The sequence below is a fragment of the Epinephelus fuscoguttatus genome, linkage group LG5 (genome assembly GCF_011397635.1).
Source record: "Epinephelus fuscoguttatus linkage group LG5, E.fuscoguttatus.final_Chr_v1".
Classification (NCBI taxonomy): Eukaryota; Metazoa; Chordata; class Actinopteri; order Perciformes; family Serranidae; genus Epinephelus; species Epinephelus fuscoguttatus.
In genome coordinates this window covers 16,803,890-16,825,731 of record NC_064756.1, presented here as the reverse complement: position 1 = coordinate 16,825,731, position 21,842 = coordinate 16,803,890, and the positions used below count along the sequence as shown (strand labels likewise).

The 21,842-nt window shown below is 38.8% G+C and overlaps 3 protein-coding genes across 7 annotated transcripts in view; 1 reads left to right on the top strand and 2 right to left on the bottom strand.

Moving 5' to 3' along the window:
* LOC125889380 (uncharacterized) overlaps positions 1-6,185 on the bottom strand; it is a 30,046-nt gene extending 23,861 nt beyond the window's left edge. The window contains exons 1-6 of one of the 5 annotated variants that reach the window (XM_049577294.1): positions 3,720-6,185; positions 3,004-3,336; positions 2,452-2,578; positions 2,204-2,286; positions 1,920-1,940; positions 1,139-1,775 (exon numbers count right to left, since the gene is read on the bottom strand). In XM_049577294.1, coding sequence (XP_049433251.1) covers positions 1,759-1,775; positions 1,920-1,940; positions 2,204-2,286; positions 2,452-2,578; positions 3,004-3,336; positions 3,720-3,801 — 663 coding nt within the window. In that variant the 5' untranslated portion in view covers positions 3,802-6,185 and the 3' untranslated portion in view covers positions 1,139-1,758. Of the gene's footprint in view, positions 1-1,121; positions 1,941-2,203; positions 2,287-2,451; positions 2,579-3,003; positions 3,337-3,719 lie in introns of those variants that run through there. The other 4 variants (XR_007449449.1, XR_007449450.1, XM_049577292.1 and 1 more) reach the window with 4 other exon arrangements.
* Positions 4,248-6,774, top strand: LOC125888518 (lithostathine-1-beta-like). The gene is made up of 3 exons (XM_049575901.1): positions 4,248-4,269; positions 6,193-6,552; positions 6,764-6,774. Exons 1-3 carry the CDS (start codon positions 4,248-4,250, stop codon positions 6,772-6,774), a joined length of 393 nt encoding a protein of 130 aa, XP_049431858.1.
* Positions 6,723-19,915, bottom strand: nlrc3l (NLR family, CARD domain containing 3-like). Its single transcript, XM_049577280.1, has 12 exons — positions 19,522-19,915; positions 17,770-17,979; positions 17,163-17,255; positions 16,481-16,655; positions 15,970-16,117; positions 14,168-14,260; positions 13,361-13,713; positions 10,437-10,643; positions 10,006-10,181; positions 9,485-9,758; positions 8,691-8,906; positions 6,723-8,189 (listed from the first exon to the last, which is right to left on the bottom strand). The coding sequence occupies exons 1-12, from the start codon at positions 19,545-19,547 to the stop codon at positions 7,803-7,805; spliced, it is 2,358 nt and encodes a 785-aa protein (XP_049433237.1). The 5' UTR covers positions 19,548-19,915; the 3' UTR covers positions 6,723-7,802.
* Between the last annotated feature and the right edge of the window lie 1,927 nt (positions 19,916-21,842).

Genomic DNA, 21,842 nt, shown 5'->3' with positions numbered 1-21,842 from the left:
GATCTGTCCAAAGCTGCACGACATTTAATACAAGCAACCCCAAATATTAATAACAAATGTATGTTTGCAGGCTGGAGTCTCTGCTGTAGTCCCATGGTAATCACCTCACATGTAGTCTACTGGCATTGAGCATTGGTGTGTAACATGATTCATGATTAAATGAACTGAGAATAAAGATGCATCACTGATATTATTACCAACAAAAGCTGCACTATCATAAGTGGCCATAGGATGGCAGTCTTTATTTAGCAGTGCCTTTCCATGTACCTGGTGTAAAACTGCTAACAGTAAAATCAAATCTCCAGTGAGATGGAGCATAGTTTATAGTAAAGCATCTACATCTGATTCTGATGATATATATACATATATAAAAACTGCAGTTAGGACTACTGTCTGTAAAAACATTTTAACACTCACAACTAAATGAACATAGTTGCACCTTTTTCTTCAACAAAACTAAATGTGACGTCACTGAATTGTTACCCAATATTCAACTGGACTGGTTTGAGACTGATGGGACCTAACTCTGTAGGTATTCTAAAAACAAGGATGCATAAAGTATTTACCAGATGTGTATTTTCTCTACATGTTGTTCCAATAATTTAAGTTACCAGTAACCTAATTTTGTTAAATGAGAATAAAGATGGCTAACTGATGTTATTATGATGGATGACTTAAAACCCTGAGGTCTGCACATACTACTGATGCACACTAACACTGTAATTGTGTATATGGTATACTATGATATAGTAAGAACTGCTTCATGTAATTTGATGCCATTGTTATTCTGACTTTTTGGGTGAACTATTAACAGGAATGTGATGAAACATTCAGGTAAGATCTCACCTAGGGTTAATGATGGTGGGTCTCTGGAGCTGTGTCGACATGAAATGATTTCTGATGAAAGTATTGATTAAATTTAGGCTAAATACACAAAATGTAATGACTGCAATGATGTTATGAGAGGATAATGTTGATCTTTAGAGTGTATTTCAGTGAAATCAAACCAACAGATTGATATCATTGTACTAGGCATGCATGCAACTGGCTTCAAAATAGAGACAGGATATTAATAAACAAGAAGAGAAGGAAGTGAGATGAAACATGTTTATTTTTATTGAATAAATGATATTATATAGGAACTTGCATTACATAAATCACAATATTGGTTTTACAGGGAAAGAAATGTGGAATGAAAATCCCTCTTCAGGCTTGTTTCATTAGATCTTTACCCACACTTTACCAGTAAATAAAATGCAGTCCATCAGAGTTCTAACACACACACACACACACACACACACACACACTGACCTGGACCCTGGAGCAGACTCAGTTGTTTCAATATTACATTCACTTTCATGCTGTTCACATTCCCCTCCCATTGTAGGCCTTGTTGGCAGAGCCCTCCGATCACTACGCTCTACCTCTGCCACCATTGTCTCTTAAACTCAGAACATCATGACATCACCTGAGTGCAAACACACCAACTTGAGCACAGATGGTGAAGGCATACACCATCATTTTTAGCTCCTAACTAGGGTAACAACAAAACATGATTAACAATGATTATGTGTTTCTTGATTCTGATTATACACTGATTATTGATACATTCAGTTGAGTAAAATATGAGTAAATATTTCCCACAGAAAGCAAATCAGTCAGTTATTAGAAAGTGAGTACAAGTGCAATGAACAGTCAATGCAAAAATCAGTAGCGAAGGCATACACCATCATTTTCAGCTCCCGTCTAGAATATAATCTATTGGCAATTTGGACCTACAGGACACAAAAGAGACAGAACATACAGTGAAAAGTGGCATTATTATCATTATCATGATCATTATTATTATTGTTATTATTATTGGCTCCAATTATTTCTCTGGGTAAAACAATAGCTACTACCAGACAGATACTGCTCACCTTCTTCTTCCTCTTCCTCATCTGAGGGTTGGGGAGGGGTCGGACCAGGAGGGATGTTGATGGGATGATGGTGTTATTATTATTATTATTATTATTGTTATTATTATTATTATCATTATTATAATATTTTAAATGTTAGTCATAAGAGAGTCATAGAGATGGATATGATGCCTTTTAAGAGTCCGATTTCAAATGATATTTTGTTTTTCTTTTTTGTGGTTTTTAAGGAAAAATTGTGGGACTAATAAAGACTGAAAAGAATTATAGTTTATTGTTTAACTCACCACAGTTGTTCCCTGAGACAGCGTTGGAATGAAGGTGTATCAGCATGTCATCTCTTGATGTCATCAGGTAACAGTTTTTATTGCTGTGGGGAAAAATGTAAAGCTGATCACAAATCTGTGTTGAATCAGATGTCCCATCAGTTATGTGCTGCTACATAGTGTTTTTAAAGTAAATATTTATCAAATGACAGAAATATGCTGGCTCATTATGTTTTCTATGGCCACGAGTCCACACAACAGATATTTACGGTTTATAAAATGTGAAGTATTGGCAGGTGGGATCTTCAGTACAGAGTCTCCTGCAGTCAGCAACAGTCGTCATCTTGTGTTTGGGTTGACCTTTTGCAAAGGTCAAAAAATGCGACTCTGAACAACCTGATAAATAAAAACATAGAAGAATCCAGAAAATAGTTAGAGTCAGAGTGCAGACAGATTTCTTTAACTTCCTCATTATTCATTTCCTCTATGTGAATTTGTTAAATCCATTTCTCCTGCAAACATGCTAATAAAGTGTTTGAAGTGCACACATCTTGTTGGGCTTCATGCCAGGAATTAAGTTCAAGTAGTAAGTGACACTCTGACAGTCTGTCATGTGGGAGACCAAGTTCATTTCAACATGAAATGATTCCCTCAGCTGTGACAATATAACTCATCCTGCTCCTCTGACATTAGCTTCATTTAAGGAAACTGGGTATTTGGACATTTGAAAAGCATGTGAATTTAAAAACAGAGGAACTCTAAATAATGTTTTAATATCTTTGAGGAGATAACACAGCTTGGCTAATGATTAAAGTGCTTACCTATTGACACATTCAGATACACACACCGTTGTAATTGATCATAGCAGAGGTTGATGTCATCATTCTCTCGCGTAAAGTTGGTAATGGTGAGGGCTCTGTCAGTCACTGTGACTCCGGGGAGGCTGGCATTATTGGACTTACACCTGCCTGAATCACATTCACACTTGCTGCCTCCTCTGCCACAGTATTTAATGGTTCGACCATTATCTTTAGGAAATGGGAAAGTGGCACTGCTTCCCTCCAGCAGCCACACCTGTCTTTCATAAACATATGTTGCTGCAACATGACACATATCCAGCAGCAGCAAGAGATGGATGAACTGTGCCATGGCTTCTGAAACCAAAGAAAAAAGTTTACAGATTAAGGAGAGAAGTGCACAGCACACCATGGATCCAGATTTAGCTCATCTATTCATGGGAATATAATTTGCATATTTCAACTTGCAGCAACATTCGTTGGGAACGTAATATGCAATATGTTGAAATAAAAATATTCAAGAGTCTTGATTTTTCTTGATTTCTAATGTGACAAACATGCACCTAATGTGTAATAACACACTAATTAATCTATAATTTCCATGCACAACTTTTCTACATCAAAATAAAAATATCTAAGTCTAAATATATCTACTTGTATTAAGTCGTTCTACATGATTAAACACCAAAATGACAGTATCCATCTGATGTTAATGCTGTATGAATTCATCAAAAACTTACCCAATAAATGAAGACTTGTGGCTCTGTAAAATGCGTATGGAGGGTGGGTAGGAAAATGTGAACCGGAGTCTTCACTGTGCATCACTTTATAGAGCTGTTTACCTCCTCCGCCTTTTGGCCAAAGAAACACACCCACACCAGAGTGCTCATTTGTTTATAAGGGATTGAGAGTGATTTTTAATTTTGGGGGGAGGTTATGTTAAGTCTAAAGACACTGTCAGTGTGTAATGTGTATACACTGTAACATAGGGTACAAGTGTGAGGAGATTTCCAAACTTTAGTTTACTGGTAGACCTTTTTAAAGAGGCTAAAATATGTTTTGCTGCAAACCCCCATCCACAGCAATGCATTACTGAGCTCCTGTGGTGCTACTCCCGTCTGCTTCTCCAAACAGGGAGAGTGCTGACGGCCATCTACTGTACATAATACACTGACTATATCTGAGTAGCTCATACAGCCTCATTTAGGAAAATCCAAACTATCCCTTTAAAGTAAGATAATGACCATCCCCACACAGCTGGGCTGTCCATGACCTTCCTTGAGGACGAAGGTATCTCTGTGGTGGACTGGTAGAGTCTGTGGTCTCCTGACCTAAACCCAATCCTGAATGTCTGGGACATGCTATCCAGGTGTTAGAGGCTGAGAGCATCCTTCAGGTAATGTTCAGAGCATCCCCAGTGCCTTGGTTGAACAATGGAAGGACATACCCCAAAATTATATTGTGATGATCATCAGGTGTATTTCACGTCATTGCCAGGAGTGTGTGAACGTTAGAGAGGGGCACACAAGTTATTAAAAACATCTGTGGCAAATAAGTCATTTTGCTTATAGCTGACTTGGTGCTAAGGAGATGTTTTCAGTCTGATTTTGGTGCATGTTTCTTGTTTGACTGTTTAATAAGGGTAGGTAGGAGACCCCAGGGCAGACTGAGAACATGCTGGAGGGATTATATATCCAATCTGGGATGGGAAGGCCTCGGGATACCCATGGAGGAGCTGGAAAAGGTTGCTGGGGAAAGGGATGTCTGAAGTACCTAGATTAGCCTGCTGCCCCATCTACTTGGTTCCAGATAAGTAGTTGACAGTGGATGGATGGATGGATGGATGGATGGATGGCTGTTTCTTAAGGGTCAAATTGATTTAATGCTTCATTATTTCTTGGATACCATCTCTAAATGAGCAAATGTAACCACCCACTGTGCTACTGTGACCATACCATACTGGTGACATGAAACAACATTTAAATTAAATCTGTTCATTTAGTTTTATTGAGTAGTGTACAGTTGTCTGAATGTATTCAAACTTGAAGCAAACGAAATGTTTTGCTTTCTCAGTTTTTCCCAAATTAAACATGTAGTGTCATCTTTGACATTGACAGTTCTTCATATTCCTTCATGTTTGTCTGATGTATAAAACAATAAATCAGCAAAATGTACATTTTGACATTGATGTTAAAACCTACAATATATAGTGAAACTTTGGATGAACGCAAATCAACATTGTGTGTGTTGTTTCTGTCTGATGTTCTTTGGAAACACGTTTCTTCCACTGTATTCAGTGTTTGCAACAGGATCTACCCATATCAAAATAAATGATAGAGGCCTCTGTGTCCATCCAAAAGCTAAAAACAGCAGTTCCCTGTTTCCATGAACTTCATGCAAATCCAAAGTGAGGAGGTTTTTTTCAGTCCTACAGGATGCAAATATCTGCTCTCTGGGTGATGCTTTTTGGTTATCAAGAAGGAAATGTAAATGTATTGGCTTTGTCAGCAGCGTACATGAAACAATGCTCCTTTTGTTGAAGGTGCTAGTTGTACAGGAAAGCTGCTGAGGTCACAGTCTTGTTGACATTAAAGTCTTTTTAAAGAGAGACCTGGTCAAGAAAGCAGCATTAAATATTGTTACAACATGAACACACAAACAACATAAACAGGTAGCGACAACTGTCCCACAACAACTGGGGATACAAAAAAAATAAGATTTAAGATGTAAAACAGGTTTCAATATGTATCTAAAATAAAGAGAAACTATAAATTAGACACAAAAGCACAAAATGTTTTCCATGTGTTATTTAAAAGACAAATCCATATAAATCCATACACCTGATTAATTGACACCATTTGACTTTGGGCAGTGGAGAGTCAATGAGCTGGTTAACACGATGGACCTGAAGTATGATTCAGTAATAAAGTGCAATGTATTCATCATGTTACACACCAATGCTCAATGCCAGTAGACTACATGTGAGGTGATTACCATGGGACTACAGCAGAGACTCCAGCCTGCAAACATACATTTATTATTAATATTTCAGGTCCTCAAATGGGTTTTGCAGGTGTGGTTTGTTACAACAATGGAGCCTATAAGGATGATCTGTGGGGGCCCAGTATTATATTCTTTCATGGGGTCTAAAGTCTCTGGCAGCACCCCTGGTTGCGACATGCACAAACTCTCAGTGTCACCTCTTTGATGCAGGTCTCCAGTTCTACCCGGAACACAAAAGCTGGATTGATGCCCTGCAGCACTGCCACAACAAGAACTCCGCCCTGGTTCAAATCACCAACCAGACAGTGCAGGACGCAGTGAACTCTGTCCTACAAAATAAGAGCGGCTTGGATGGTGGAGTGTGGATCGGCCTGGAGCGCTCCATCTTTGGTGTAAACGTCCCCTGGCAGTGGGTTTCAGGGGAAAGAGTAAAGGAACATCATTGGAGCAGTAGCGCTTTTGTCGACCCCTTAAACAACCACTGTGGAAAGGTCATCCAGGTGAAAGGGTCACAAGAATTCAAGTGGCTGGACGAAGACTGCCATAAAGAGCTGCCTTTCATCTGCCAAGGTAAGCTGCTGTTTGGTTTTCCACCCATTCTGACATGAGATTGTTGACAAAGTTTATCTTTCTTTTCATTTTCAGATCTGAATGGAAAGGCCTCGCCATAATCACTTCACTCTCGAGACCAAGGTATATCAGCTGAAAACTGTTATGTTTTCCAGGTTGACAGCAGAAATGTTCTTCTCACTGTATGTTCTGTCTCGTTCATGTCCTGTAGATCCATCATGACGACTGCATGGGGCTCTGGAAACTACAAGAGTCACTCCACTATTCTTCTTGATATTATGTTTGAATGAATATTGGTGTTGTGGACTACTGATTTTTGCATTCACTGTTCATTGCACTTGTACTGACTTTCTAATAACTGACTGATTTGCTTTCTGTGGGAAATATTTACTCATATTTTACTCAACTGAATGTATCAATAATCAGTGTATAATCAGAATCAAGAAACACATAATCATTGTTAATCATATTTTGTTGTTACCCTAGTTAGGAGCTAAAAATGATGGTGTATGCCTTCACCATCTGTGCTCAAGTTGGTGTGTTTGCACTCAGGTGATGTCATGACCTCATTCATGAGGTTTACTGTCAATCAACAAAGTCAGATTCCTCTCACTTCTCACATTTCACAAATCTCTCAATGGTTCAATTCTTCTTTTGTCACAAGTATTGAAGTCTCAACATATCTGAATCAAAAATTACTAATGGATGAAGAAGTATCCATTGTAAAAAATATTTTCATTAGTGCTCATTGTAAGGTGGATAATCATGATGTAGTATTGCATGAACTGTACTTGAATTCCTAGAAAACATTTTAACTTTACTGATATGACAGTAACATTACTTTATTTTTCCGAAAACGTTTTATTGAGAAAAAACAGTGACACATAGCACAAGTAGAAAACCAGTTGGTATTTTCTTTTTTCTTTTTTTTTTTTACAAAGTTATCAGTCTGTACCCACTTTCCTCAATCCTGTTTCATGAGTAGAGAGTAGCCAGAGGGATAATGGAAGAGAAGAAATGTGTGGTAATAACTGCTAAATGAGAGATTTTTTTTTTCAATTAAATGAAATTAAATCATCATGGAAAGACTAGTAATAAAAGTGATATGATTAACAATATAAATAAACATCACACACACTGTGATCACTCATGATTTCTATGACCAAATATAACAGAGCAGACTGTACTTCTCTTTGACCAATCATGTCCATATAAAGTCACTGATTTATCTGAAGCAATCTATCCCAGACTCACTCATCTTCCTGGGTCATTTCTCTGAGGCACTCCTTCAAGTTTTCCACACGGTCTTCTTTAGCAGTCTGTATCGTCTGCTCCAGCAGGCGCTGCACGTCATCCAGACCGGCCACCTTGGGTGTGCTGTGGCTGTAGAGTAGCCCACGGAGCTGATTGTCGTGGCAGTCCCGGGAAAGCATGCCGCACAGAAAGCGCAGGAACATGTCATAGTGGCCCAGCGGGGAGCCGAGGGTTCGTGCCACGGCACACTGGACCAGGCCTGCTGCTGACTTGGTCTGATCCTTGGGTGTGAAGATCTTGGGCTTGTGCACCAGTGCAGAGTCCAGAACGTTCTTGGACTCTGTGCGAAACATCGTGAAGACGTACAGAGCGGCCATGAACTCCTGGAGGAGACGAGACATGGGGTGATTGTTCAGGTGAATCTTTAGGGGGGTTCTGGTGGCCAGGCAGTCTAAGGACATGTCTCTGATAGGTGGGCTTGGACGAGCAGCATGTAGTTGTTTTAAGTCCTAATCTTGTGTCTTGTGTTAATTGTTCTTTTATCTCTTGATGTTTGCTTTATACGCATTTAATTATTTAATATATATGTGTATATATATCAAAATGTACCTTTTTTCTTGTTCAGAGGTTTAAAACTTTTGAACTCATCTTGGTGTACACATACAATTATCTGATCATATCTTATTTGAGGCAACTAGCTAAACTCACCCATTTATATATAACCTCTTTTGACATTAAACCCATGGCTCAGCTACTTTAAAAAACACTGAATGATAACTGCAAAATGGTTTTCAGAATATTATATTATGGTACAGCACCGTAAAAAAAAAAAAAAGGTTTCATGGAAAAAATTAGATGATGAGTAGATGACAATGGAGTTTTACCTGAAAGGTGAAGTGTATAAAGCAGAACTTCCTCTTTTCGTCCGAGGCAGCAGCAGGGAGCTCAGTGCACATGCCTGAGAACACCGTCACCTCAGTCAATTTCAGACCGTATTCCTTCACGTCCTCTTCAAAGAACACGCTGGTATTCCTCTCCAGCATTTTAAAGGCCATCTTCCCCATCTTTGTCAGCAGGTGTCTCTCATCACCGGACCATTTCTGAGTGGAAAGGGGACATTGAGGTGACAAGTTCTAACGCTGAAGTGAAGCTGTTAATTAGCTTTTCTTGAAAAAAAAATAAAATAAATAAATAAATAAATAAAAAAGGCTCGGGCTTTCTGAGAGATTAAGTCAGTTAGGTTCAATGTTTGGTTTTGTTGATACTCTGATACAGGTGTTCAAAGCTAGGGTTAACTGTTGATGCAGCAGTTTGGATTATTGTTGGTAAGCAGAAAATTGCAATGTGAGGCAGGGCAAAAAACACAGACACCACAATATAATACAGTCAGCAAGTATTGAAACTTATAGGCTTCATAAAAATAATAATTTTAGGTCAACTGTATCGGACTGCATTGGTGGCACAGTATCGTGGATGGCCACGATACTGTAATATTAAAATTTTAATGATAGATAAATTTCTGATTGTAAAAAATTACTAATGGGAAGTGAAAGGCTGATACAGACGACAGGACCAGTAGCATTTTAGTGGTTTATTTTTGTACTTGTGAATTAAGCCACTAGGAACTGTGACATACCTTAGAAAAAAAAGAATAAAAGAAAATAAATTTGCATGTTACCAGGTCATGATCCTGCTTGCCATAGTAGAACCCCAGCCTGCGATTGGTCTGGATGATCATAATGCTGACGTAGAAGGGCGTCAGCCTGGGGGGGTGCTCCCCATAGGCCTGATAACGGAAGCAGCGCTCGAAAACTGTGGCCAACATCCAGCAGACAAAGGGTTGTCGGGCAAGCATATGGAGTGTCGGTAGTCGCTTGTAATGGGCCACGATTTTCGCTGCCAGCGCTGCATCGCTATAGCGCTTGGTCAGGAATTGATCCTTCATCTCATCACTAGAGAAAAGAGGGGACAAAAAAAATAAATAAATAAAACTGGATTAAAATAGGCCAGAACGAAAAAGGTTAAAATTGATTTTAACTGGGTGAATTCTGCTGCTGAACCATTTCAGTTCTGTTACTGCACATGCACACAAAGTAGACACACAAGGCCAAAAACAGCAGCAAATACAATGAGATTTCCAAAAGCTAAAATTTGAACGGCTGCACACAAAACCAACATACAGTGCATGTACACACACACCTAAAGCCCTGCACTTCTGTGACGATGTCAACAAATTGAGATGGTATTTGTGAGACAGCCCCCCGTCTCCCCAGGATCCAGACGCGGGCACCACGAAGCACAGTGCCTCGGATGATATTTACAATCAGGACGTCGGGATGTGCTTTGGTGTAATTGTCATTTATTACTGGGGCATTCTGAAGAGAGAGAAAAGAGAAAAATAGACAAATATATCAGTTTCTGCTCATCATTTGTTAGCTTAGGAACAAGTAAGTAGCCTTTAAAACATGCCGGGATTGCTCACTTGACCAGTGCTTATCTCCAAAAACTGGTAATTGATACAAAGACTTCAAACTTTATATTGTTGGTTATCTTTACAATTCAGGTTCTAGGTTGTTTTTTACAGTTACAAATGTGAATGGATCTCAGGTGTATGTGTGCAGATGGGATACCTCCCAGTCCAGAGGAGCTTGGTAACAATCCATTGAGTCCAGTATGAATAGAAATCTACAGTCCTCTTGCTCCAGGTATTTCATGTCTTTGCACTCAGGGTAATAGTATTCTATCACGTCCATGATGGACATCTTCTCTGAAAGAGCGCCATAGCTTCGCAGGTACCAGAAACATCGGCATGAGACTTTGATGATGAAGTGCAGATCCTGAGCAAAAAAATGGAGAGGAAAATTATGTCAGCTTCAAAAAACAAGTGAAAAAACAACTTAAAAGGACCCATCATGCTTTCCCTTATTTTCGGTCACATATACAGTTAATATAATGTTACACTGTCGGACATTCATATTGAACATGGCTTAAGTTTCAAATACTGAGGTTAATGTTTGCAAAATTAATCTCTCAATATGGTCATCTGCCTCAGGCACACTACTGCAAATGTTTACATTACATACACTGATAAAACAAAGATAAAACAAAGAACATTAAAACAACAATGAAAACAGCTATACATTTTGACACGGATGTTATCAGTACGCACATTCATTTTAGATTTTGAAGGCTTTTAACACTTTTTTTAATTGTTTAAAGTTGTGAATTCTTGTGTGAGATGTTTTTTTCTGGCAGCTAGCAAGTTTAGAAGTTAAAAAAAAATGAACGCAGATTCAAGAATTTCATAAATCATATTTATTTCATATAAATAGATCCTTTAAAAATTATGTGTTACCCCAGAAATGGAACTAAAGTGTCGATAAGTTACAACTTTACGTTTTCTTTTCACAGGACATGGTTTGCCTCAATTCTGAAGAATGGGTGAGCTACATGCTAACGGCAGGAAAACATGTAATCCTGGTTGCCGATGTTGTTAATTTATTCTAGGCCTGTCATGATAACTACTTTTGTGGGATGATATATTGTCCCAGAGATGATTGCGATTACAGTATTACTGTCATTTTGAGACCATTTTATGCCACTGACATAACGATAATATAATGGCATAATAACTTTAACTTTTTAAAAATATTTAGACAGTGGAATATTACAAATATATATTTAACATATTTTTAATTAACACCTGTTTATATATACAAGAATGTACACATAAAATTATAGGAACTTTATTCACCTTATTCCTAGCTCCTATGATATCTTGCGTGAACTATAGGCGCAACATCCGCCGTTAAACAGACACCGGCGATTTCCAATGGTATCAGTTTGTTAACGGTACTCAACGCTACTTTCCAAGAGCAACTGGGAGATAAAACGTGGAACACACCCTCTGTTATAGCTCAAACTGGATTATGTGATCACACCTCTGCCATCTCTGACAGCCATCTCAAAGCAACCGAGCACGCTAGCAATTAGCTTGCCTTGCTCCTTTAAAATGTTGTTAACTCTAACATGGCCTGAGATAGCTTAAGGTAAACATCTGCTCCTCTGATTTCTGAGGACTTATTAAGAGATACTAACACATTTGCCAAACATTAAACATAATTCAGTATTAACTGTAGCTTAACGTAAAGTGAATAAATGTGATGTTTCCCAGCTAATCCTCCGCTCATCTGCGTTAATGACGCCGTTAATAGGTTTTGCTTCTGATTTATTAAGAACTGTTCTGAGCAAAGCATGGTGCTGAATTTAGCAGCACACTTCAGTTATAGTGATCTAAAGTAGGAGTAAAAGCAATAACTTTTTTTATATGATATAAAGGAAGTACGGTAAATCAGTAACACATTGTCAGCCCTTATGACTAAATACATATTTCAAGGTATGTTGCTGAGTTTATTTTACAACGAACAATTTTCTAATGTAGGTTGAGAATGAAATCAGACGGGGAAAGACGGTGATATCATGTACTGACTTTGAGTGGCGGACCTGTCAGTCTAAGTGTCATTCTCTTCATTATGTCTCGTGAAACTCTTGTGGTTTTATTTCTCATATCAACAGTACCTTCGGCAACAGGAGCAATCCCTTTTTGTTCTGGTTACATGTTCAACACACAGCTGCTGAAGACAAAAATTTAGCTTAGACTGGTTAGTTGTTACAGACACGGACAGTGCAACAGGTACCAGAGCTCCGCAGAGACATTTTAGAGAACGCTAGGTCAACATTGCTTTAATATTTGTTAAAAAAAGAAATCAGTATTTGCTAAATTGAAGGCGAAGTACTTTAAAAAAGAAGCAACGCTAGCGGTTAGCCACTAACCACAGACAGTCTATGAGGCTCACTAGCTTAATGCTACCTCCGCTATCTCACTGGAAGTTGCGCCCATTATCATTTCTACAGTAGTGCCCTCAGGAATAAGGTGGACAGGAGTAGCCTAAAATGACTCCATTTGAGACTTAATATAAAATGTGGCAGACAAAAACAAAACCAAGCAATGCCTCTTTTGACTAGCAAAGCTCCGGGAACACCACAGTTACCTCAGGAGAATTGCTGCGCCCAAGTTTTATAATGGCTGCAAAAGTAGTTATAGAAACCCTACACAACTGGTAATATTAAGGTAAACAAAATGATTGAGGTCACATTCATTTATCGTACAATGAGTACGTTACGTGATTATCATAACACGCTTAACTTCTCCTTCTCTGTAGATCATATTTGTGGAACATGTCCAGTTGTTAAAGTTTTGGTTTAGAAGCTTTTATTAGTGATTTTTCACCGTAGAAAGGGGTGCTATTCATTAGTCATTCCCCGAATGCAATGACAGTGAGTGCAGAAACCGCACATGCCGACCAATCACAGCAGATTGGGCTTTTTTTCAGGGGGGGGCTTAAAGAGACAGGCGCTAAAAAAGATAAAAACAGGTGTTCCAGAATAGACACAATATTAAGTGTTTTTTGAACATCAAAGCATTTAGAAAATAAAAATGTATGAACCTGAAAATGAGGATAGTAGGTCCCCTTTAAATTTTCTGTTGATTTACCTTATTGGCGCGATATCTTGCCCAATCCACGCAGAATTTTGCCACAGAGACAGACATGCCAATTCCTGGAATCCCAGTGGTCACAACTGTCCTCACCAGCTTGCCATCACTCGTCTGTAGTCGGAACAGATTGTTCAAACTCACAAAGGTGTCGGCACTGGGAACCTGGAGAGGTGTAGGAGGGTGGGGTCGGTACTCATGGGAGGGGTAAACGCCTCCACAACCACAGGTGGAAATCTGGGGCTCAACGTAGATGGTATTTAGAAGACTCTGCTTTCCGGCTTGAACGACCCCCTCACGGATGACTTCGTATTTTCTGATCAATTCCTGCATCAGGTGAAAACGGATCAACACTGGTGGTGGACAAAGATAAAGAGGGAAGTGAGAAAACTAACTGTGGTTCAGAATCTGGATTTCACACTGAATAATAATCTACACATTCTCACCACAGGAGACATGCCACAATCAACCCTAAACCCCTGAATCCCACTTCACTTAAAGTGTAGGGAAAGTAAGGTTCTAAATCACATGGCTGACATTTTTATTGTCACCTTGACACTGGTATCCAGAAGCATTTAATACTTTATTAGTTACACCTTGTCTTCAGGAGAAAAAATACAAACTCATCTATTTTGACTTACTTTAGACCCGTGACACACACACACACAAAAATTCAGAGAGCACATTCCATGCTCTGTTAAATAACTTTTTGTAAAATGTCAAAAATGCAGTCACAACATTCAGACTTAATTAAAACAAATTTTACTTTTATAAGCTCGTGATGGGATAAAACCTACGCGCACTTGCCTCTACTGCACATATCCTTTAGTTCGGCTGCCTCTGCTTTCTTGTTGATATTTTCTAGGGTGGTTATTGTGTGCAACAGAGACCGGTCCTGACCTGCAGAACAGAATTTTAATAACATTTAAAAAATAAAAAATAAATAACATCAGTAAGCAATTGCAGACAGTATTTGTGCTCAAAATAATAGCAGTGTGTTTAAAAAAGTGAGTAAAGCCCCAAATCCTTATAATAGCTTTTATTTCCATATATGTAAATGCACTGGGAACACTGCGCAGTCTATTCCAAATACAAACATAAAGAAAAATTTATCAAATTTGTCACTACTTCACAGACAGTGAAGAAAAGGGAATATTAGGCTGTTCAAAAAAAATCATCCAGCCCCGGATGATTGGACTACATTCCACAATTCCTCTGCATTTCTTAGTCCTGCATCAGAAACAGCATTTTTAATGTCACCCCACAAGTTTTCCATTGTATTCAGGTCCAGGGATTGGGCTGGCCACTCCATAACGCTAATCATGTTGGTCTGGAACCAAGATGCTGCTCGCTTACTGGTGTGTTTGGGCTCATTGTCTTGTTGAAACACTTATTTCAAGGGCACGTCCTCTCCGGCATAAGGCAACATGACCTCTTCAAGTATTCTGATGTATTTAAACTGATCCATGATCCCTGGTATGCCATAAATGGGCCCGACACCATAATATGAGAAACATCCCCACGTCATGATACTTGTGCCACCATGCTTCAGTCTTCACAGTGTACTGTGGCTTGAATTCAGTGTTTGGGGGTCGTCTGACAAACTGTCTGCGGCCCCTAGACCCAAAAAGAACAATCTTGCTTTCATCAGTCCACAAAATGTTTGTCTATTTTGCAACAACGGGACTTTGCGGGGGTTTCTTGCCGTTAGTTTGGCTTCACATAGGCATCTTCTAATTGTTACAGTACTCACAGGTAACTTAAGACCTTCTTTGCTCTCCGAGGAACTGATCATTTGTTGAGTCTTTGCCATTTTGACTATTCTTTGATCCATTCGAATGGTAGTTTTCCGTTTTCTTCCACGTCTTTCTGGTTTTGGTTTCCATTTTAAAGCATTTGAGATCATTTTAGCTGAGCAGCCTATCATTTTCTGCACTTCTTTATATGTTTTCCCCTCCCCAATCAACTTCTTTTTTTTTAAAGATTATTTTTCTGGCTTTTTGCCTTTATTGTACAGGATAGAGTGAAACAGGGTGAGGGAGAGAGAGCGGGTGGGGGGTGACATGCAGCAAATGGTTGCAAGCCAGAGTCGAGCCTGCGACCGCTACGGCAAGGCATTGCCATTATACATGGGGCGCTGGCACTATCCACTGCGCTACCGACGCCCCCCCCAGTCAACTTTTTAATCAAAGTACACAGGTCTTCTGAACATTGTCTGGAGCGACCCATTGACTGCCTTCGTCCTTAAATAAGAGCCACCTGTTTGACACCTGTTTTTTCACAGAATGAATGACCTCACTAATTGAACTCCACACTGCTATTATTTTCAACACGCCCCTTTCAATTTATTATTTAATTACACAGAATCAGCAGCATGCATGTCATGACTGTTGGGCCTGTTGGTTTTCTATTACTCTACTACACCTACTAGTAAATTATTTGCCATGTAGGAATATAATTTCTACCAAAAATAGTGATTGACCTGGTTAGTGATGTTGGACTGCTATTATTTTGAACACACCTGTAAGTCCATGAGCACTCCAAAGGCTGAATCCTTATTTTCATAACTATGGCTTTACTATTAATGTACTATGGCTGTGTTTTCTTACCAAGTACCTCCAGGGTCTTATCCACAAAATCAAGAATGTCTCCCTCCATCACCTGTTGCAGGGTTATGCCTGTTTCCCGTTGATAATACCACATCTTAAATTTGAAGAGCTCTTCTCTGGTCAGGCGTGTTAAAACACTCTGCATACTCTGCAGACAGAGAGAAAGGTAATTAAGCCATTGTCCTGCTGAAATAATGTGGATGTCCTTTGGGCCATATCAAGATTAAAAAATTAAATTTCATCATTTATTAACAAACTTGAGGAAACTGGTAAAGCGCCACAAATACTTGTCAAATTTTAATTATTTTTTTCATTATATAATGTTTTTTTTTTTTTTTTTAACAAATAGAGATAGATATTAATAGGCATGTGTACTATTATCAGGATGTATTAAAATCAAACAATAGATTTAAAAGGTATCATCAGGTCAAAGAAAGTCCTGAGACCAAAACAACAAGACACAAAAGAAATGAAAACATTGGGCATTGCAGACCAACTGTGCTGCATCAACCTTGAAAATATGGGGCAGGTCCTGCTCTGGGTGTAGTCTGCCTGGCTGGCTATTCTCATCAGTCTGCACTGCATCATCTGGTTCAACAGGCTCAGGTGGTTCTGGGGAATCAGCTACCAAAACTTCATCTGCATCTTCCTCATCGTTGTCCGAAAAATCCCCCAGATCTGAAGACCTGAGAGACAAAAAGGAAGAAAGTTAGAAATGCAGGACGGAACACTGCATATATTGTCTGAGGATCATTTTGATGTGTTGTCTCTTTTTGACTCCACTCAAACAAAAATCGCATACATCATTTTGTTAAGGTAATAATACTCTATTTATCTACACAAGTGTTAGATGTCTTTATCAAGTCTCTACCCCAAACTTGGTGTTACAAAATGGGGGTGTCTTTTACTGTTTTCACATATAAGTAAAAACAAAGCTAGTCAAGATATTATTATCAAAAATGATTTGATATAAACAAATGTTTAATTTGAGGCGAGTGGTGAATTTGGGAGCGACAGATAGAATTCCAGTGATTGTTAACAACTATATCAATGACATGTTATACACATCATTATGCCAGTTGCGTGCATCAGCAAAAAAGGCAATAAGTAAACTTAGCTGTAGCTTTGATTTACATTGTCCAGATTTATGAAAGACAATCCTCTGTGTGTGTGCGTGTGTGTGTGTCCTCCACCTGGTGTCAATGACAAGAGCTCCCGGTGGTTTGGTCTGCTGTGTGGTCATGGTGTAGAGGGTCTCTGGAGACTCTGAGCGAACCATCTGCAACCTGGCAAAAAATTAGGGACAACGTCCACCTGGTAAGTCCTGGTCAAGTTCCTGTTAGCAATTTTTAAGTCACTGAAAGAAACATCTCCCTTCAAAACATAGCACAGTGGACTGAATTTTAGCAGCATAAAGAGCCAAACCTCTGTTTTTAGAAAAATGAATTCATATAGAATACCGGCATGTACAAGCAAACTGATTTGCATATTGTACTAAAATGAACAGATACCGAGGGCAGCCTTGAAGGAAGGAAATCCGACTTGTGCATAGGAAATTTGTGAAAAGGTTGTCACTGCCACCCAGAGCCTGGGAAGGAGCAATACATCCTGTGATTCACAAAACTTAATCCAAACTTTGCCTTTACTGAGCAGCTTTCAACAAGGTCAACACCAGCTCAGGTGCGGAGTACAGCAAATGTATAGATGGCAGTTATGAACAACCTAACACAATCTGTGGTGAAACAGCCAAAACACAGAAACACTGGGATAATGCTTAAATATCAAATCAAACTGCAGTACCCGGTCGCCTCCTCAGTAGTCGATTCAGGTAGGGCCACAGGAAATGGGGCAGTGAAGGCCTCAACAACCTCTGCTCCTTTTCCCTGCTCCTCTTCCTCCTCCTCCTCCATCTCATCACTGTCACTCTTCATTGAGCCATAGCTGGAGGGTGGCCTCTTACACTTCTTCTCCTCCTCCTCATCATCATCATCTTCCTCCAGCCTAAAGATCCTGAGGGTATGAAAAGAGGATGTTAGTGGGTGTGACACTGTTTTAAATAATCCAATAGGGAATTATAGCTGCTGCGCAGCGATGGGTCGGGTCCAGGCATTTTTAGGTAATTCTGAGCAACAAACAGAAGAATTGAAGACATTTAGGAATTTAGCAACACAATCTGCCTTTTGCATCAGCTGAGGCTTGAACTCACAACCTCTGAGACTAAGAATCAATTTCTATCTCACTGAGCTAATTAGTCAGTGACAATTAATATGCAGCTTCATAAATTGACTAAGCCAGACGTGCAGGTTTAGCAGCCATCCATGCATGGAAAAGCAGATTTTAAACCACTGTAAAAAAAAATTCAGTTATGGAAACAAAAATCTGAAAATACACATATTGCATCTAGACAGCATAGAGATGTTGGTAATTTGTTTGTAACAATGATTTGATTTGCTCCATAAGTGAAAAACTGATGTTCAAAAATGACATTTTTATATTGTTCACATTAGAGCAAAATTCAAAATGCTGTCAAAAATTCAGTTTTTGAGATAAAATTCTGAAATGTGCCACACATCATCTACCATGACTCTAGAATTTTGTCTTTTTTTCATGAACATTGAAGATTTATTTACCAAGAATTTGCATGTATGTGTTTACAGTACTGTTTACAGTCAAACATTTTGATGCACTGTCGGCTCAATTTTTGATAAATCAAAAATCTGAGAAACGTAGTTTTTGTAGGAGAGTCTGAAGATGCTCTGTAGCAAGTTTGGTGTCAATTGAGCAAAAATTGTGGGAGGAGATAGGTTTAAGAAGTTTTACAGTTTTTGAAAAAACAGTGATGAATTTCATAATTTTTAATAGGTTTAAATGTACAAAAGTTTCTTCAGTATTGGGGCTACAGTTTGATGAAAGTTGTGAAGTCGTAGCACGTATGCTTGATTTGTTATGGATTTTCAAAGTTTTGAACTTTAGACGCTTGCTGTAGCGCCACCATCAGGACTATTGGCTTGAGTTTACAGCTGAGGATATCTGGCATGGGACTGGACCTTTGTGCAAAGTTTGGTGAGTTTTCACGCATGGGAAGTATGATTTCCTCGGAAGAAGAAAGAAGAAGAATACCTAGGATTACAATAGTGTCCTGGCAGTTTAGCTGCCCGGACCCTAATTAATGACCAATAGCATTTTATTAGGAGACTCCTCTAAGAACACTGATGGACAATAAGTCAGGTAGATCACCAAAGACTGGTCAAGTAATTTGAAAAGATGTGAAACATAAGTGACAGCTGAATTAACTCTCCGCGTACGAGGGTTTAATAATAAGTATACATACTTTAATATACCTGCATATGTAGCTGGGTACTATAGTTAGTTTAGTACAAAGTAAGGTAGGCAAATTAGCAAACAACTTAAAAATGGAACATTTAGTTAAGTTAAGCATTTAGGAAGTACAATAACTTTACTTGTGCAGTATGTCTTCTTAAAGAGACAGCGTAACAAAGATGGCAGGGGGAACTTATCTCCGCTGTCAAAAAGCTGTGCGTCAACACCCACCTTTCAACTTCGGTGTCCAGATCCATGTCTCTGCTGGTAGCAGACTCTCACACCGCAGCTGGTGAATTATTTTACGTAGACTGAATCCTATTTATCGTAATAACTTTACATCCAAAAGATGAAGCAACCATGCTAACGCTACTTTAAGGTAACGGCTACCGTTGCTAACATCAAGACTTAGCATAACATGGTGTGTTTATGAACACACGGACGCTTTAGAAATAAACGTTTCACAGCAAATTACCAACACGGACAAAGGAATCTATAAACTCTAAGATCGTATTCCCGGACAAAATAGTTTATAAACTCTAACATTATATCACCGGCCAACTACTTTAGTGCATTTCCGCGTCGTTGTGTTCACTGTAACTTTCAGTTTCTAGTCGGTGCGTGTTCGTTGGGCACCCGACAGCAACAGCGCGACTTCCGGATTACTTCAGAATAAAAGCATAATCTAAACAAGGTTAGTTTTTCTCAGTTGCATGAGCACGTTTGTCCACTCAGAAGTTACATTTTCTAAACAGTTAAACATGCAATAAATCAATTACTTCCATCTTACAACACAACTTGTAGCCAAATGAATATATTCTTTGAATAAATCATTACACAATGGTCAAAATAATACAGATATTAACAAGATTCGGCTCAACCTTGATTTGTCATCAGATGATATTTTACAAAGCTATAGTAGGTGCCAAAAAAGGAGCTGTATTTTCTCCAAAGATGATTTTACTACAGATAACAAACGCTGCTGCATTTCCTAATAAAGTGCATTTTTTTTATTCATCTGTATATGCCTTTGGCCTCTTTGATCCACGCCTGCAAATACAAACACATAGGTGGCATCTTTTATCAGTGAATATCGACTGATTGCTGATTGAAGACTTGTGTAAAAACAAAAGCCTCCCACAGGTGCATTAGATTCATATTTATGTAAGTAATTTCTATCAGCTGTGAATAGATGTCTTCATTTTGTTTGACATTCATTCATTCATCTTCTAACCGCTTCATCCTCTTGAGGGTCGCGGGGGGGGGCTGGAGCCTATCCCAGCTGACACTGGGCGAGAGGCAGGGTACACCCTGGACAGGTCGCCAGACTGTCGCAGGGCTGACACATAGAGACAAACAACCATTCACGCTCACATTCACACCTACGGACAATTTAGAGTTATCAATTAACCTAGTCCCCAATCTGCATGACCTTTGATGATCCAATAGAGGTTTGGGTCTTTCTATGAGATCTATGAGTTAACGTTTTGAAAAAAAGGTGTAAAAATGTGAAAAATGAAAAAGTCTTCACACATTTGCAAGAGAATACTTCTGCAGCGCTAAGAAGGCGATGATGAAGATCAAGTGGATCCCAGCATGTCTTAGCAATTGAGAAAAACTGTAATGCAAACACCCAAAAGCAGTCAGTGCACAAATAAGTATATAACTATACAAAAACAATCATCCTGACACAGAACGAGTATTACAATAGTGTGTATTGCGATGTACTGCTTGTACTCACAATCAACTGGGATAAAAACACAACAGAGCCTTTTTGTCAACTGTGGAAAAACCTCAGTTGATCAGTTCTTTATCCTCATTTTGTTATTTTATCTGTAGTTGTGCAAGATATAACATTTTAAAACAACTTTAGGCCCTCATAGTCTGCCAAATTGTACAGTAGTGAGTGGTGACACATTACCCTTTCATTTCAATGCACAAATCAGATATCAAATGACTTTGTCCTCACACACTCATGTTAACATTTAAAGTTACATTATACTATCCGGTCTACTTTGAGAGCCATTTTTGTACACAGCTACAAAATGAACAACAAATTAGGTCAGGACTATGCTGACATATAGTTTTTGATCTACATATTAATGTATAATACATGTTCAGTTCATGATTTAGCCTCCACTGTTAAACATAATGCACTGAAATTTAAAGCTCAAAATTTTTGCTTTTATTGTGAAGGTTTGAGGCACATACCGGAATACTTGCTCAATAGTCAGAAACTAAAGTGACCTGTATTCATGCGCTAAATGAGATAGCACTATTCTGTGACCCAGGTTCACATTAACTGTAATAGTGTATTATTACATGAACTGTAATAGTATGGATGACGTCAGACTGACATGTCAGCAGAAATGCTGGACTTCTTGTGCCTCCATTTGTCAATCTCTAACATGTGGATAAACACAACTTTGTATTTTAATCTTAGGACTGAATTATGTTTGAATTACAAGTCAAAGACCTACCCCTCTCAAAACGGACACCCCTTGAGGATCTGTCACAAAATCCTGTCCTTAAACATGAGCATGAGCTCTCAG